The 19,274-nt window shown below is 35.6% G+C and overlaps 1 protein-coding gene across 1 annotated transcript in view; it reads left to right on the top strand.

Moving 5' to 3' along the window:
* The window catches only part of SLC4A10 (solute carrier family 4 member 10), a 124,738-nt gene extending 105,830 nt beyond the window's left edge, over positions 1–18,908 (top strand). Inside the window, exons 16-25 of the mRNA XM_026077993.1 lie at positions 231–392; positions 611–724; positions 1,225–1,386; positions 4,238–4,489; positions 5,787–5,855; positions 8,266–8,439; positions 9,073–9,195; positions 12,873–12,940; positions 14,535–14,651; positions 18,842–18,908. Of these exons, the coding sequence (XP_025933778.1) occupies positions 231–392; positions 611–724; positions 1,225–1,386; positions 4,238–4,489; positions 5,787–5,855; positions 8,266–8,439; positions 9,073–9,195; positions 12,873–12,940; positions 14,535–14,651; positions 18,842–18,908 (1,308 nt within the window). The remainder of the gene's footprint in view (positions 1–230; positions 393–610; positions 725–1,224; positions 1,387–4,237; positions 4,490–5,786; positions 5,856–8,265; positions 8,440–9,072; positions 9,196–12,872; positions 12,941–14,534; positions 14,652–18,841) is intronic.
* Positions 18,909–19,274: the final 366 nt, after the last annotated feature.

The raw sequence follows: 19,274 nt of genomic DNA, 5'->3' as shown, positions 1-19,274 counted from the left end.
TTTTAACTTTCACTTTTTGTTCATAATGTCATAAGGTTTGAGACTTTTCCATACAGTCCAGCTGCAAATATCAGGAGTTTTAATTTTTAAAAGATTAAGTATCTAAAACTGATTTTACTATCTTTAGTAATGCAGGCTAGTTTGCTTGTAATTTAGGAAAGTAATAGGAGAGAAAATAGCAGCATAAATATGGACTTTTTAGAACACTCCTACTTTGTTTTCCCTGTTAGGAATGTAAGAAGCTTCATGGAGAGTTTGTTGGACGAGCCTGTGGTCATCATGGCCCGTATGTTCCAGATGTTCTCTTCTGGTCCGTCATCTTATTCTTTTCTACAGTAACCCTGTCATCCACACTGAAGCAGTTCAAAACTAGTCGATACTTTCCAACAAAGGTGTGTGCAATTTGGTTAACTCAAAAGTTGWCATTATGTGTAAGCATGAACTCTGTCTGTAAAAGATACTTTGTGTCTTTTCTCTGTTACAAAATTGTACTAGTGTAAGCATGGTTTTAGCTGTAAGCAAAACATGCCTTGAAACTGTAAAGAGAAACAAGTCCTAAATCACACATGAATGTTTTTGTTAAAATTGTCATTTCTCTTGATATTCACAGGTGCGATCTGTTGTCAGTGATTTTGCTGTCTTTCTCACTATTTTGTCCATGGTTTTAATTGACTATGCCATTGGGATCCCATCACCAAAGCTTCAGGTTCCAAATGCTTTTAAGGTAATTTTATTGTTTGTCTTATTATTTTGATAACATAGTGTGCTATAGTGGATTTATCATATTTTTATAATCAGGGAGTAGTGATGCTGTTGTGATTTTTTGTGTGCACCAAATACAGTACCAGCTCTGTGATTAGTGACCCGTGTAATTGAGGATCCTTCATGCTTCCTTGCATCTTCTATGCGGGGGCCAAACTGACTGAAATTATCCAAATCCCAGGCTACTGTAATGTTCTGAGGCTCCTTCTGAGATCTTGGCTCACTGTATTGAATACAACCAAGTCTGCAATGTCCTAGATGATTTTTCTTGTATATGCCTTCTCTTTTGTGGTATTGTATTAAGTTTAGCATTTTTCTGTGGTCTTATGTAAAGAGATTGTTTATTAATTTTAAAGCAAATCATGTCCTAGTGATGTTTTTGTGTACAGTATAATCTTGTGAAGTTGAAATATTAATAATCCTTAGAGTTCTGACTGATTGTGCACGCCTCTGTTTTTATAGCCCACCAGAGATGATCGTGGCTGGTTTATTACTCCTTTGGGGCCTAATCCTTGGTGGACAGTGATAGCTGCTGTAATTCCAGCCCTGCTTTGTACGATCCTTATCTTTATGGACCAGCAGATCACAGCTGTCATTATAAACAGAAAAGAACACAAACTAAAGGTATTCAGTCAAATAGTTATATTTTCACTTTCATTTTCTGCTTCAGATTATATACTCTACTTTCATCTACTCAAAGATGGTTAATTTACTGTGTGTTATTTAGCAGTCCTTTAAATTGTGTTTTTTGTGTATTGGTCTAGATAATACTTGTGCCCCGTGTCAGAAATTCTCTGCCTTGTGAAAGTCTTTAATATTGTGATTTGGAACAGAGATTCTGAATCAAGAAAGCAGTCTAGACCATACTTTATTTGAGGTATTAGATGCATTCACCTAAAAAAAATCTGGAAGTTACTTGTTTCCTTAAGTATCATAATGTTCATTATCTCTTCAGATATTGACAGCTTTTTTCTACCAGATTGAATTTTGAAAAGCTRTTCAGGATTATTTTGTGATACAAAGTTTTTCTCCCTCCATCTTTCTCTGTGGTTCTTCCCATCCATTTTTTGCCTGCCCTTCCTTTCTTAAACAAGGGAGAAGAATAAAAGTGAACTACAGAGGCACAATGGGTTCTTAAAATGCCATAGGACAACTTCCTGCTCTGTTCTCTAACACTTTAGATGCCTACAGATGGAGAGAGAAAAAGGGACATCACCCCTTTGAAAAACTGTTGGGCAAAATCTAACAGCAGGTTTCTCTACATGTATATGCAGCGAGCTTAGGCTTTTTTTGACATACTTTTAATAAGCAGCAATCCAATCCCAAGTTGCTTTAGCAAATGCATTTGCAACCTTCACTTTGCACTGCCTCTTCTTGGATGATTGTGACATTTGATATGTTCTTTTTTTGCCCTCTTTGTCAGCCTGGTTCTTCATGTCAATCCATAGCATTGCATGTGGTTAACTTGACAGATGCAGGAATTTGCTGCCAAGCTTTGGAATGTGTTTTTTCAGCACTGGCATCTGGGAGTCAGATGGTCCTCCTGGCTGCCCCCTTGTCTTGCTGCGTTTTAGTTTTGCTGGGGTCTGGTGTAGCATCACCTGTTGCTATGCTTCCTTTTCCTCCCATATGTCAGGTTCCTCAGATCATGTATGAATGTGAGGAAAAGCTCTCGGATTCTGTATGCATTAGCAGATACATTCCTCGTAAATGTGTCAGAAGGTAAAAAAAGGTGTCTCTGTTAGGGTTTAGAATTAAACTCCTTCTTTGTGTGCATTGTGCATATAACTAATATCTTTGTTTGGCACGTCTCTGAGTTTGTCGAGATGTGTTTTGGGTAAGACTCGAGCACTTTTGGGGAGTGAGAGAATGTTGCTAGAGCTGATTCTTTTCATTTTCTTTTGCTTTATATGAATTTCCCTTTTTAAATAATGTAAGTAAATTAAGATGGCATTTTCATTTTGATATGTGGCTTACATTTTCATAAACCCAGACACTTCCCATTTTAGAAATAAAAGTTGTCTTCAGAAAGAAATGATTTGTTTGCTTCCAACTCATTTTCCCCCTCTTTTTTTATACTTCCCATAGCAAATTCTGAATAGTGCACATTTCAGTTTTTGGCAGTCTCTGTAGCAAATCCTTCCAAGTTTAGTTTAGTTACTTTTTTYATGTCAAAAGGCATTTGCATGGGTTTACAGGCAAAATTATGGTTCAACATATTCATATTGTTTGCACGAACATCACTGCCTCATCAGACCGTGACACTGGATTGGTTGCCATATTGAAAAATTTTATGGAGATAACCCACTATCTTGACTTTTTAAAGAAAAACAGCGTGAGCTCTTGCTTGCAGCTGTGTGATGTTCCTGGAAACTTACTAAAATAGAAAAGAAAAATCCCTTCCAGCTATGATAACAAACATTTATATGACTAAACTTTATGCAGATCATTGGTCATTGTCAAATGCAGGTTGAATTTGCAGTCTTCCTTTGAATGTATCTAAGGTTTGACCAAAAGGTTTTATCAACCACTACCCAAAATCAAAGCAACATCCTCATGTTGGTAAATTTACAGAGTATATGACTAACACAGAGATGGTCCAATGCCAGAGGTTTTGTAATGACTTTTCAAATTAATGTTTATGGTATTACTTAAGTATTGAATATGTAAACCAGTAAAACATAGTACCTGATTATTATTAATTTGTTGTTTAATTTAATGTATAGCTTAATTATAGCTTAATTTCTCTTAATTTCTAGCTGCCTGTTCTTGGATTGGGTCAAAGTGCTTTAGAAGAAAGTTATTACTACCACACGTTTACAGTCTATAAAAAYTTTACAAGGATAGATGTAGCTTTATGGTCATTTATTGCATGAATTGACTTTGTAAATGTTAAATTAAGAATTTTTATATAGGGAAGAATCAAAGTAGATATTTTTCATCCTTCTATGTAGGGATGCTTGGATGTCCTACTAAATTTTTTTTAAATTGAATTCAGTGTTGTGGGAAGTTGGCTGCACTTTTGAAAGTTTTGCTGACTAGCATCCATTCTTATCCACAGACAAGGTTTAGTTAAAACAGAAAATATATGTGTTTTCCATTGTCTTACTAGTATCTCTTAGACTTCTTATAGAACATATATGTTTTTGAATTAATTTCCTTCGTAACTCTTTTTGTGAGGAAAGCTCTGTGGTCCCAATTTTAAAGTGGATTTATGATATGTACACTTACTCAAACTGGAGCAAGTCTAAAAACATTAAGAATTACACTTGAAGGAGCAGGAGTTCCCCTTAGGTAACCAGTTTGTCATTACTGCTGACCCAGCCTCGATAATACAAAGAAGAAAGCTATTTTTTTCTACAAGACAGAATTTTTTAAATTGTCTGTAACTGTTCATTAGGAATGCCTATTGTGAGTGTTCTCCTTAATTCAGATGTCATTTTATTTCTTATTGCTGTCACTATTTTTTTAACAGAAAGGATGTGGATACCATCTTGACTTACTCATGGTGGCAGTCATGCTTGGAGTGTGCTCCATTATGGGATTGCCATGGTTTGTTGCTGCCACGGTCCTCTCTATTTCCCACGTGAATAGCTTAAAACTGGAATCAGAGTGCTCCGCTCCAGGGGAGCAGCCAAAATTTCTTGGAATYCGGGAGCAGAGAGTCACAGGGCTCATGATTTTTGTCCTTATGGGATCATCTGTCTTTTTGACAAGTATCCTGAAGGTAATCTGGGAAAATAAGGAAAAGCTAAATAATACTGCACTGCACAGAAATTTCACTGTTACTGTTATTTAATGAGCTACTTGCCCTTTCCAGGTACATTACTAACTAGCGTAATATTGTACAATGGTAGTCCATATTGGAATTCTCATTTTGCGTAACAAAATGGCTAGGGATAGCTAACATTTTTGAAACAAAAATCTTGTAATGAAATTCTGGCCTGACTGAAGTCAAAGRGAATTCTGCCATTGACCTGCAGCGAACCAAGATTCCCCCTTTTTTATACTTTGGGCTCATGGCAAGTTGTCATGAAACAGTCTTGCTAAATTATACCAGTAAGTAAGTTTATCTAGATAATTTAAAAACATTCTGTGATTTCTGGATAATTTAAAAACATTTTCACAGTTAGGAGACATTCTGTAGTTGATTTCTTGGAAATGAACACTAAAGCTCTCTCATGCTGCCTACATGGTCGATGCTGCTCACCAGTGTCCTGAAACTAGGTGTCTAGTCATATGTATATACAATGCTGTCTATATACATAATGCTTATTATTGTTATTAAGAATTATCTGGCCTCTGTAAAATAAGTGAGAGTTTTGCTACTGGCTTTAATAAGATCAGAATTTAGACTTGTACAGAATTTAGACTTCACAGAGAAGGGAGTAAGCCCTAAAACTTGTACTTCTCAGGAATATTTTTTTAAGTGCACTATAAAACCTTCCTAACAAACACGTCTTTTTTGTGTTGTATTTAAAACAGATATTTATCTATGGAAATATTCCTTTACCTACACACTTTATACTGAGAGCCTGAGCATTTAAACTAGAGATGCCCTCACAAAATTATTCCGTGAAAGTCATACACTATTTTTAAATGCCTACAGCACAGAACATTTCCTTTAGCAATATGAAATATTTTGTGTGTATCTTCAATATTTTTCTGAGAATTATAGTTCTATTGTTCAGATGCTCTCCTGAGCAATCTTTTAAGTACAGCATTTAAGTGTATAATCAAACACTTTTATTTTTCTTGTGGTTCTATTAATTTTATTAATAGTGAATAAAGTACACTAACTGTCCATGAGAGAGAGAGAAAACTGTAGAGCCAGGTTCTTCCTTTGCTTTACAGTCTGAGTAACATTATTAATTTGTAATTGAGTAACTATGAATTTACACTTGTCTGATTAATGCAGGCATATGGCACTTCGAATTTCAACTGTTCAGAATGTCTTTCTACAAGCACTTAATATTGTTAAATGATATTTAATGTGCTCTTTCTTTCTCTGCTTGTTTGTGCAGTTTATTCCTATGCCAGTACTTTATGGAGTCTTTCTTTACATGGGTGCTTCATCTCTAAAGGGAATTCAGGTAAAATGAGTTTAAGAAGCGTGCTTTACTGATGCTTGCTTTAGAATGTGTAACTATTTTTATTACATTATTTTATTCTCTTTTGTGTATAATCTTAAAGGAATGTTGCCAACCTTAATTTCTTGAAAGGGACTCATTTAAAAAAGAGAATGGATTCTGTCTAAATAGAGTATTCCCTTTAGGTAATGTGCTCCAAATTTTTATTTTTTAGGTGCTGATTTTTCTGTTCTCCCTTGGTATGTCAGGGGAATTTTGGCTGAGCCTAAAAACTCTGTAACAACCATCAGGGTCTCTTCCCTCTCTCGTGTCTCCCTGTTCACTTGCTTGCCTGCTGCCTTTTCAGCTTTCAAGTTAGTGCCTTTGTAGTGCTAAACTTGATCTTGAACCCTGCCTATAGTAGGCTTTTGGCTAACTGGCCTAAAACGAACATAGTGGAGATCTTGAAGATCTTTACCGTACAAATAAATGCCTCAGGTAGGGAAGTGGAACTGTAGCAAGTCTTGTGCTACTTAATTTCTGGCCTCCGGGATGAAGGGCAGGTCTAGCGAGAGAGCAGCCGTCCTGCAGGGGCCTGAGGTACGAGTCCCTGGCCCAGGCCAGCACTGCCGCATTCAGGGCAGGCTTAGTAATGGTGGTGACGGTGCCACTTCTCCCAGACTGCTGYGGTGTTAAATGGCATGCTGTTCAATCCTTTGCCCTTCTGACACAAACACACTCAAAATTTCTAGTGCTTCTTTGTTCATTGTTGAAAGTTGAGGTGTTGATATACGTTCACAGACAGTCAAGAAAGAACAATCACATGACAAAAATACTAACTGACACTATGCAAAATGCTGTCAAATACAGAGAGCAAAGAAAATGCCTGATTGTTTCTTTCAGTTTATTTAATTTTTTGATTGTGAGTTAAAAATGTCTTGTGGGTTTTTTTGCTCTCTTTATTATTTATAGGCAAAGCTGCAAATATCTCTTATTTTTGACTGATATTTCCTATTCAGAGACTCTTCTTTTATAACCTTGCCTAGCTCTAATCTTTTTGGGTTGAAATTCTAACAAGTGTAGTTTGGCTTTTACTGAGGTTTATAGATAATTTTAACTTGATATGATTCAGCTGTTTCTCTGAACAGGGCTATGGGGTAATACAATATGGAGGAATGTTTTTAAAACATGCTAAAATCTGGCTATCTTTACTTGGAAAAGTGTTAGCACCCTCCCCGCCTTTTCCTCCTCCAGGTTGGGACAAGGAATTGAGGTTTGATAAGATGACTTTTGTGGGAGGATGTGCTTTTTGCTCTTTCTGTGGGGAAAAAAAAAACCTGCTCAAATATGGCCAAATTATAAGCCTTTAAGAAATGCATTTTGCACATGCCCAATAAAAATTCCTGAAACTTCAAATTCCTGAAAATTGTGTGAATACAGCATGGTTTATTGCCTCCTGGGAAAAGCGGTACATCTACCATCATCACTGAGCCATAGCAGCTGACCCAAAGTTGGCAGCTTGAAGGCTTAGTGGACCTTAACTCTGTGACTGCTTTGGGTCAGTATGGAGCCAAATAGGTCTGAAAAACATGAACCTCTCATGTGTGTTCCTAATGGCTTTGCAGTTGTCTTTCTGGCTTTCCCTTTTTTTGTGTTTTTGTGAAGAATATCTCCTGTTGTGTGCAATAGGAGAAAAGGGGGCAGGCTGGGATAAAGTGTCTGGTGAAGTGAACTGGAAAAAAAAGGGGCTTAATTCATCGGAAATAAAGACTGAAGAGATGCAGCAGAGATCACCTTTGTGTGTTCTAAAGCAAGCAGAGCTCAGTGGAAAACAAAATTTTTGATTTTGCTAGAAAGGCAGTGTAATAACGCATACACCCAATGGGATCAACTAGATTCCATTCACTTTGATTAGATTCACATTTAATTTGAATTCAGGCTTTGCCTAACTTACGGAGTTCTTGACTTGAAATCTTAGCAATAGTATTTTAAAGTACTTATTTTCTTTGTGTACAACATGGTTTGCAGTTATGAGCAGGATGTGTCTTGGAGTATGACTAATCCGATCTCTGAGCACAACTATGATAGAAATATCTAGGGAGACAAACGAGGATTAAAAGTGAAAGGAATTTGAGACTGATGAGTAACCAAATAGTTAAGCTTTACTTAAATAATACAGGGTCTCATTCTTACTCTGGTGGCTCAACTGTAGAGAAAATGAGTTTTCCACCACCATTGGGCTAGTATAGCTTCATGGCTCATGATTGTAAATGAGGTAGTCTCTTCCCGTGCACCTGAATTTCTAAATGCAGTTTTTGTCTTTAGAATAAGCCTGATCCTTAAGATATTGTAAGGCAATGTGTGAATATCAGCATAGATGGTCCTACAGCTCATTTTGGTGGTAAAATGCAAATTTTTTATATTTCTCTTTCAGCTTTTTGATAGGATAAAGTTATTCTGGATGCCTGCAAAGCATCAGCCAGATTTTATCTATCTGAGACATGTCCCTCTTAGAAAAGTGCATCTCTTCACTATAATTCAGCTGAGTTGTCTTGTACTCCTGTGGATTATAAAGGTTTCAAGAGCTGCCATTGTCTTTCCTATGATGGTATGAAATATTTTTTTTATTTACCCTAAAAATCCATTTTCTTCTCACTTGTAGGTATTATTGAAGAAAAAATATTAATTGTGGACAGGTAATTACAATATTTTTGGACTGAAGATTCAAGCACAATTCTTCATGTTGTATAAGTAAAGAAAAATTCTACATATAACCAGAAGTCTGAGTCTAGGTTGTGCTCCATTTATATCTGTGGATAGCCCAACTGTAAATTCTGTTAGGGAAAATTCTTCTAGATCCTTTTTTTTTTTTTTTTAATTACTTGATGTTTTTATTTAAGGAGTAGTGCTTAATCATTTTACAGAAAGTACATTCACTCAGTAAGGAAGATTATTTATTGCCAGAGGAGCTTTACTGATAGTTCTGTGTCTTGTTGAAATAAAAGAAAAATCCATTCTGCTGCTTTGGCAATTTCTCTTTGATTATTTCACTAATTGAAAATAAGAGATATCTTATGTACTGACATCAATGATTGTTAAATGCTCCAAACCATGCTTTATCTGAGCAACAAAGGCCCAGCTATCTGCCTGTCCAAATTAAAGGATAAAATTCCAACTGTTAAACCGTGGTCACTTTTGAAAGTGCTCCTATACAAGCTGTTTGAATATGTGTCTTTTACAGGTCCTAGCTTTGGTGTTTGTCCGAAAACTCATGGATTTCTTTTTTACTAAACGGGAGCTCAGCTGGTTAGATGATTTGATGCCTGAGAGCAAGAAAAAGAAACTGGAAGATGCTGAGAAAGAGGTGGGTCATGGTTTCAATTTTTGTTTGTAACACATTATGAATTTCTCCTTCAGACATTTAGAGAAAATTTTATAACCAAGAAGTATTCTGTGCAACAGGCAAACTTATTAAATGTACCCAGACTTCAGTATTTTCATATTTTTCCTATGTTATCTTAAGGTTACAAATCTAATATGGTATCTTTGATGTGAATTGTCTATTAGATGCGGATTTTTATGCTGCTGTAAAATCATATAGCATAATGTCTACAATATTCTCTGGGGTTGCTCCTGAGACCCACTCAGATGAGGGTGGAGTGACATACCTGTGTTTATACTAAAGCCCTCAGGTGCCTGGGGTATTTTGATGCTATATCAGGACTGGTGTGGTCCCTGCTGGTGATGCTGAGGAGAACATTGCAGCGTTTTAGAGGCATGATACAATGTTAATACAGGACAGATTCTCACAGAATTCTACTCAGAACATTCCTGTATTTTGACAGTGAAACACTGATAACTACTTTTTGACTCTAGTTTTCTAACCAGTTTTGCAACTTGGATAGTATTTTCATCTAGCCCATGCTTCCTAGGTTTTGTGTTTGAATATCATATAAAACAATTTTGAAAACTAAAGTCAAAATTTGTTTTTCTTCGTGTTTGTGTATGCATGGTTATTTGAGTGCTTTTCTCAAAACTGAAGTTAAGCTTCTAGGTTTGCTATTCCTAGTCTCTGTCTTCTTTTTCATCCTTTTTAAAGTTATGTAAAACCARCCCTTCTTCTAATTTTCTAGTACCTTTTTCATAAATTCTTAAAGATGGGCAGTTTGTGATGGAAGTTTCAGCAGTCAACTCTTTAAATTCACCAGGTCTAGSCAATTTGCAAATATCTAATGCATATAGCACCTCACCAAGCTGTGCTTTCTGTTTGGGACTGAAGTTTTTCTCCTCTGTCACTGGTATTTATTTACTTGATCAATGTCAACCATTAGGGGACATGAATACTGTGTCCCTAAATCATTGGCCCATGTAAATGAAGGACAGGTCTTGATTGAGAAGCACTAACTGCAGGAGTAGTAGGTAGGATATGTCAGTGCCAGGATATGTCAATGCTTCTGCACCAGCATTTTTGGAGAGAGGCACTGTGCAAGGCTGGGGAGGCAGGGGGACATGAAGGTGCAGACTACACTGTGGTGTAGAGGTTGGCAGGCTGTAGTCAATTCAGGCGGGAGTACTCTGAGGACAGCCAAGCATATGACCTCTCCGATGTCCTGAAGACCTCTGCAAAACTTAGGACCCTTGAGGCATAACCTTTTGGTGATACAAGAGTATTCCAAGAAGTAAACAATGTGAATGGATAAATCAGCAATTTATCTTCAAGGATGCCCTGAGATGTGATCTGAGGACAATGAAATTGTGTGTAAGGATTCCCACTGGTAAGTCGATTTGCAGAAATAGGACATGAGCTAATAAGTTAAACACACAACTACAAAAACTAGATTTATATGCCTTTTTGATTCTTTTGTGACCTTTGACAACTCACTGTCTCAGCTGTAACCCAGGGAACTACAACTTTACTTTCTTCTTTGAGACATCTACCTAGGTGATAAATATCATAATTATTATTCACTATGTAGTATCTGTGTGTAAAACTGAAATTAAAAGATGTGGTTCATTACTTTCTCCCTTGAACTAAAGCAAACCAGAGAGTTGTTTCATCACAAGGTCTCTTGTCATCACAACTCAGATGAACCGAAAGTAATCAGGACCCTCTTCATGTGGGTCTGGTTATTGAAAAGAATTCTTTCCCTGATATCCTTATGTTTTGGTTATATGTCACTTTCTTTCCCATGCTTGATAGCACAGCATCAGAAAACAAAACTGGGAAAATCTACTGGTGTTACTTTATTTCATTCACTGTCTATGCTGAGAGGTTATTTTTACATATTTTGGCATTTCTAAATATTTGGAGCTATTATTAAAACTGTTTAACTGTCAAAAACTTAAGAAACTGTGAAGCCTGGAAATGACAAAATTAACTAGTAATAAAACTTCTGACATGTAGCCTAAAGAATTAATTGGAGAGTTGCTATCACACGGCTTTTAAAAATAGAAATATCCTACCCACAAGAATATTCAGAAATATAGTTGACAAGATCTGATACTTATTTGATTGGATCATAATTTCATCACTTAAGTTGTTTTTACATTTTTAGGCCATTTTTTCTAGGGCTTTGTACATTTATAGTGGATATTATATATGCCTTCTCACATATTTCCTCTGGRAGCCACTTTGATGTTAATCAGCTAAGTCTCTTTGAGACAGGACTGAACATTTGGAGAAAAAAAATGTTTTGACTTTTTAAATAGTTGTAATAGTAAAACTTAGAGGAAATAAATTTCTGTGTAGAAGGGACGTATGTTCTATTTGGAAAATTGTACCGACTCTTCCAGCTAGTACCAAATTATCAATACGTGTGGTGCATGTGGGTTTTTGGGTGATCTGATGTCATCTGCCAAGCCTCTCTAAGCCTCTCTTTTGGGGAAAGCCAATGTCACTTTAGTTCACTCTTTCCAAGAAGCACCAGGGAAAAACTGTTAAAAAGCCAGCTAATAAGGGGATAAAAGAGGTTGGTGTGTGCCTGTCTTTTTCATACACACAGAGTGCAGCAGTCTAGCGCAGGATTTGATGGTTATGTTCACGCAAAGGCACGTCAACCTTCTGGCAGCTGCCCTGCTACATAATACATGGACTCTTATTTCCATGGTTCACTTGATTACAACAAGAGCTGGACGGCATTGTGTGAGGGTACGTAGAATCACCTGGCCACACTGTTGCCTGTAATTTAGGTATTAAGCTACTGTTCTTTCTGAAGTTTAAGTTTATAGGTAACGTGGAGCTCTTCTGAGAGGTGCTGTGGTTTTCCTGACATAACAGGCTGTGTGGCATGGCAAGCTCCAGACTCTTCCTTTGAACAGCACAAACCCTTGACCTTAGGACCAAGAAAACCTTGATCTTACGCAATCTAAATTAAACCTAGATTTCTTAGAGATGCTTCAGATTTACGTTCTGAAAAATGGAGAGAACTTATTTTCCCTGGTTGTTACAGGCTGAGCATGGTGCTTGAAGGATGTTGTTTTGTTCTCCCTCGTCCCTGAGATAAAGATTCCATGAATTTGTAACTATTTGACAAAAAATATTTTTGGTATATATTTTTCCTAGTTCTTTTTACTCCTTGTTACTCATAGAATACGTTTTTCACTGTTTAAGGGAAAACTAATTTTGGTGTCTTATTTCACTGCCTTTCACTGCAATAAAACTTTACCAATAATAAAACTGTGGAAACTTAAATCCAGCTTCCTAATTTGTGCATGTTAACAGTGCAATGAATATGTATCTTCTCATGCATGGAATTTAAAATTCACCATACAGATTGCTCACTCTGTGTTATTAACTTTTCTCTTTCTTTATTGTTACAAAAGTGTCTCCTGTCTTTGGCATTGGAAAATAACATTAAGTGAAGAGTTATCTTTAAAATACAGCTTTTAAAATGTCAGATATTTAAATTTAGAACAGTTGAAAAGTATCCTTATTTTAATAAATACGTAATGTTAAGCAAAAGGAGGAAATGAATTAAAGTACATAAATTTCACTTTTCACAACATCATATCATCTCTCACATGTAAATTCCTTCCTCCTAGGAAGAGCAAAGTATGTTAGCAATGGAAGAGGAAGGGACTGTTCAGTTACCACYAGAAGGACATTACAGGTAAAATATACCTTTCCTCTTTTAGGTGAGTTGCAATTAAATTAAATAATCATGCCACAATATTTATTCTTAATGCTCGGTGAATGTCAGGAGGATGTGTTTGGTAGCAGAGTACAGATAGGTGAACTAAAACATACAGTGGAGTTTTTCATGACCCCTTTCTAGTCTTTCCACATGATCCTACATTCTCTAAGAAAAGCACACACTAGTTAGAAATTTTCCCTTGAACAGGACTGAAGGATCAGGCTGTTAATAGTGGACCTTAGCTTCTGACATGCATGATGCAAAGGGAAGATGTACAGCAGGTCACTCCTTTCACCCTGACTCTAGCATGGAGCCAAGAGAGACCAGGAACACACCCTAGAAAAATTAGGGTCTTACAGTAATACATTTTAAAACATTCTAATTAAGATCCTAGCTGTATGATACAGTAAGTGAATTAAGATCAATCCAGTATAGATAATAAATACATGATACAAAAAGCATGACAACCTGTTTTATAGGTACTATACACATGTACCATATACATGTACCATAGGTACATGACTGTAAGGACTTATTCTCATTTACACAGTTTTCAGAAAGAAAGTTCTTAATAAAGACTTGGAGTGTCTGCTGATAGGAACTTCTGCATTAACATGAGTTCATAGGAACACAGTTTTAGAGTAGCCTTCTCTTATAATTTAATATAAAGTTACCCTAATGTATCCTAAGGGAAACAGGTATACTATTTTATCTTCTGTGTGTTTGAAAAATACTGGCTTATTTCTTACTTTCAATGCATCACATTTATGGTGTTCATTTTTTGTTCTTTTTTCCTTTTATTCTATTAACAAATATCCTTTTACTCTATTTTATATTAGCAGTACTTAGCTTAATTTATCTTGAGGTGTGACCTATATTTATCTATAGTGTGTTTGCTTATGTAGCTCTAAGCTGCCTGAATAATATCTAACCTTTTCTACTGTAAGGGTCACAGGCCTACAGCTAAAAAGAGGAATCAAGACAATGATTGATAAATTGGTTCCCCAAAAAACTCTGTAACCGAGTTTACTAAGTGTACAAACACATACTCAGAGCAGTCCAGAAAAAGCTAACGGCATAAATCATGCTTACAAAGGGCTGCTTAAAGCTACTGATTTCTTTAATTGGGGCATTTAAAAGAATTATTAATCACTTAAATCTTTGACTTTCTTGAAGTTTTTGACTGCTTTTAAAATAGTTTTAAAAGCAGCTGATGTTTGAGAGCATATACAGTTTGAGAGCCGCTAGGCCTGTGAGACCTTGGACAAATTATTTAACTTCACAGTTCCTCATTTTTCTCCATCTATAAGTTGGAAGTAACACTTGATATATTTTATTGATGTTACAAGGATTATTTTGCTGTTGGAGAGGAAAATACTAAAAAAGTGCTAAAATGCATTAGGAGAGTATCTAAGTCCATTGTTCAGGATTCTTGAATTTTAACATAATTTCTTGACTTATGTTGCACTTATTTATTATCATCATTATCCATTTTCAAGGGCTTTTGTAGAATTAATAAGTAACAAAGTGTTCATTGTTTTATTATGCATTTACTTTTACTCTTGCCTAGAGATGACCCATCTGTGATAAACATTTCTGATGAAATGGCAAAAACTGCTGTGTGGAAGACATTGCTGATTTCCTCAGAGAATGCAAAAGATAAGGAGTCAAGCTTTCCTTCTAAAAGGTTTTAATTTTTTTTTACTACAGTATACTTTATATACTGGTGTCAGGCAAAATATTAGAATATTTTACTAGGAAATAGATTTCTAGCACCTTGCAATTTGATTTCTTGAGGATTCCTGTTACTTATGTCCAATCAAAATATTTTGAGCTCAAAACACAAATTCACTGTGTATGTAAAAATAGCACAAATATTTGCATGCTACTTAGTTACACTACAGTGGAAAATGAAGTTGAGCATGCTTGATGCTTGTGTAATGAACCACCAGCCTACACCTGACTGTTGCACAACAGGTGTTGTGTTTTGCTTGCTTGTTTGTTCTTTCCTCTTAAAAAAGAAGTGGTCGTCGTTGCCCTGGAAATATCTACATGAAGAGCCTAGTACTCTTAATGCAATCTACTAACATTTGGTTTTAAAAAATATATTCTAAGATTGCATCACTTCTGGTCGTATTTCTATCTATCTACGTCACTTGTACTCAAAACAGTTGAATACCCTTTAAAGTTTAGTCCAGATAAATGTAAAGTGAAGCCAGGACATTTTATCTGTGCTAGACAATTATGGGAATAAGGACATATTAAATACAAGGACAGTGGTACTGTAGGAGAGATTTTCCTCTGTTTCCATAAATTCTAAATTTAACAGTATTTTCTACTTAATTGTTTCATGTCACATTTTTGTCATAAGCTCCCCTTCCTAATCACTCTAGAAGCTGATTCCCCAAAGGTAAGACCCTGGCCCTCAACCTTTTCCTTGATTGTATCTTCCTATTCTAAGTGGTGTCATCTAGGAACCCAAATGACTTTGTGTGCAACTTTTGGGGAGACAGAATGAAAGGAAATCTCAAATAGGAAGGTAAAAATATCTTCATAAAAGTCCTTAATATGATCATTTGAAATACATCGTGTRTTAAAATTAGAAACAGTAGACAAGTATATTTAAGTGCTAACTTGAGTTCATTCCTAATGTATTTTTTGCAGTAGTTGTGTAGTTTTTTAAATGTAAAATGACATTCTGCCTATTTCTAAATCTAGTGTTTAAAACAAGCTTGATGTTTGAAACATCTAGTCATTGTTTTTTGGGGAGAAGATGCTGTAAGGGGAAAAGAAAGTGTCAAGAAATATATTTTTTTAATTTTGTCACCCCAAAATGGCATGCTGCCTTTCAGTGTTGTTCCTTTGCCTAGACAGCATAAACAAGATGAACAGTTGATGACCAGAGAATCAGACCCATGAAGCAGCTCACTAATGTCATTAATGCTATTTTACTGTCAGTCAAAATAGCAGTGCAGTTCTGTTTGTTTTGTCTTCCACCCTACACATGGGCTGAAAAGGATCCAGTCACAGTGAAGTTAGTTAGCGTGGTGCATGGAGAGGGATGTACAGTAGGTTTTTCTTATGTGGGTATGGTGTCCAGGCTGTGAAAGCCTTGAGAATGAGAAGAAACTTATGTGATACATTCACAGCCATGTGGTATGCAGTAGTTGCAATTTTTCTGATCGATACTGCTTCTTTGAGGCTATGAGATGGATTATGTGTGTGCATATGTGTATACACACATGTATATATGTGGGTATGTATATATAATTTTTTTTTTCCTGAAATTTTCAAAGATCTTTTGAACAAGGATCATCCACATAGACTGTGGCTCAGAAAACACTGGTAAAAGATAATTTGCAGTAAAATAGAAGTTCATTATTTAATGAGGACCTTCAATTGAACCTAGGTTTTTAATCTGATCTGGTATCTTTGCTGATGAAAACAAGGACTCAGGTCAAAAGGAACTAAGAGATCACAGTCTAGTTTTAGGGTTTTAGGTAGAAGTGTCCTGTTGTAAACAAACAACTCTTAAAAAATCTGAAATCCTACTTTTTCATGTGCTCTAGAATGTCTCATATTCCCAGACAGAAGTAGTTTCAAAGAACTTTTTAAATCCAGAGAGCTTGCTTTCTGATCAGTACAACCATAATCTTAACAATAATCTTAAATCATATTAGAGACAGAGCTAAAGAAACATTATATTCCTAAATGCATGTGCTATTACATGAAGGTATAATTTGGTCCTAGGTAAGTACTGAAAATATATAAAAAATGCTTGGATTGGTGCCAGTCGTAAGAATAATTTGTGCAAATGATCAAGACCACCAGTATCACATTATACAACTTCCTTCTGTGAAGGTATCTTACTGTAGGGAAAAAAAAATTGTTTTCTTATTCTGAAATTAATTTTACTGATGCTTTTTGAAAATCAACTACAGAAGCATTTAGTACTTCTTTTTCCTTTAATCAGGTCTACTTTCCCATACTAAGAGCCCAAAATAATATTGTATAATAAATATTACAATCGAGTATTATTTTTATATTTAATAGCATATATTTTACATTAATATTAGGTTATATTATGAAATATTTATATAAAATTAAAATTTTAATATTCAATATTAAATAATAAAAGTTAATTATAAAATTAGAACAAATTATGGTACTGTACTGCTGTACTGATGCCTGCTGTTTTGCTTTTTTGTGGAATCCATTCCTAAGACCCTTTACTTGCCTCCGTGTGCTTAAATTAACTCTATGAATTCAGTTAGTGCAGCCTAGAGCTATAGATGTCTTGTTCTAGATTTAAAAGCTTAATCCAGGAAGACATGCCATGTAGAAAACAGTCTGCTCATATTTTTTCTTCTGGTGAATTTATGAATGATGGAAATGACTTGTGCTGTAGACCATCAGGAAGATGCATCCCATGTATTCCTTCCTAGATGGAGCTGCTTCTATAGGAAGTCAAGGTACAAATTTACAAAACCAGGAGTACTTTTGTTCTAACTCATAGAGCAGATAGATATGCCAAAAGTGTGCAGAGCATGAAGAAACTTAACTGCCTTTTCAAAGCACATGTGCAGTTCCTGAGTGGATAATATACTTTAAATCCACTCTCAAGAATTTGTTTGCATACCCTTTGTATGCAGAAAGTTTAACATACCAGTTCTATCACAGAAGGTGACAGATTTGGAGTTGAAGTGGCAGAATTTGGTATTCTTTCTTTACCTATTTCCATTAACACCTCTGGAAGCTGCCATAGGCATAGAAGTAAGCTTTGGCTGAACTGAATTCTAGCCTTAAAGCATTTTTTTACATGAAGAAATATATCAGATGATTGTAAAATTGTGCATGAATTGTATTAAGAATTTGAGAATTGATCTTGATTTCTTTAAGCCTTGTGTAACTCAGCCTATTTCTCATTCATTCTAGTTAAGGAATTATTCCCATGAAACCTGGTATGTTATGTGCTTGGTACAGGTTTGTTCTCAGAACATCTTTTTTAAGATACCCTTGTCGCTCTTTGTTGAAGGCTTGATTTGCCTGTGTTTTGAAAGCCTCTTTGCATTTCAATAGTGTGATTAAAACTCATTGCAAAAACATGACTTTTTTTTGTATTTAAGCTGTTATAAATTAGGACCCTCATCACAAACAAAAAATCATCTGCTTTGCACATCTTTCTGTAGGCAAATCAACAGTGTTTTAACTGGGGAAAAAAAGCTGAATCCAAATTCAAACTCTGCTTCAGATTTCTTAGTGATATTGCCTAGATCTGCCTTGTAAACCTTTTTTAAAAAAAGGTTTCCTGATAACATGTATAAAAGAGCAAGTATATATTAAACTGAGCTCCAAGTGGGGAATATTGTCATTCCCCCTTTACCGCCTTCTCCTGCTCTCCCCAATACAGACTGAAAGCCAAATATAACAGTTGTAATTTGGCTTGCACTGCTCTGTCTCTTCAGATACATTTCTTGTGAATGGCAATTGAGCAACAGAATACATGCTAAAGCAAAGAAATATTTCCTGTAACTTCTTGTTTGTGGCATTTAAGAAAATGCTGATAGTGCCTGAAAAGTATACCACTGCCATTATTTAATGACTTAACAGTTGCATTTGGAAAAAAAAAAAAAAGTGGCTATCTCTGCTTGCATGCTGTCTGCCTGTACATCTTAAGTTTTCTACCTACCTCATCACTAAAATGCTGGCTGATGTCTTCTTCTGCACCACTCAACACAGCAGCTTTCACTTGCTTCCCAGTTTGTGCTATGCAGCATGAAAAATTAATTAAAATATCAGTGCAGTGTTGGTTTTCAGGTAAATCATTATCACATATGATAGTGCTCCTGTAACTTTTCTTTTCCTTTCTTTTCCTAGTGTTGAAATCAGAAGAGAGAAGAAAGCTGACTCAGGGAAAGGTGTTGACTGGGAGACTTGTCTATGACTCTTTCTTCAATTAATTTTTTACAAATGAATGAAAGGAGTGCCACAACCATTAAATATGACTAATTTGATCTTGTAACCTTTTGTCTGTCATCCCAAACTAGCACAGGTAATATAGTGCAATATTTGTCTCATTTCACTTTGTCTGAATGTCTGCATTGTCCAATACGTGTGCAAAAGTCTGCAGTAGTCAATGCAAAAAATCTTCACTTTCTTTGCTGGTGTTGGCCATTCATCAGTACTTGGGTCACATAGTTTCTTTCAAATTCAACTTACTTGTTAATAGGTTTGTACTGTATTTTGCTACTTTTTCTGTGTGAGAATCCTTAATAATCTTCATTCAATATGAACTTGAAACACTCGTTCC

The sequence above is a fragment of the Apteryx rowi genome, unplaced genomic scaffold (genome assembly GCF_003343035.1).
Source record: "Apteryx rowi isolate R43461 unplaced genomic scaffold, aptRow1 scaffold_47, whole genome shotgun sequence".
NCBI classification, from domain to species: domain Eukaryota; kingdom Metazoa; phylum Chordata; class Aves; order Apterygiformes; family Apterygidae; genus Apteryx; species Apteryx rowi.
Note: the sequence above shows the minus strand (reverse complement) of the source record. Positions and strands in the feature narration are given on the sequence as shown.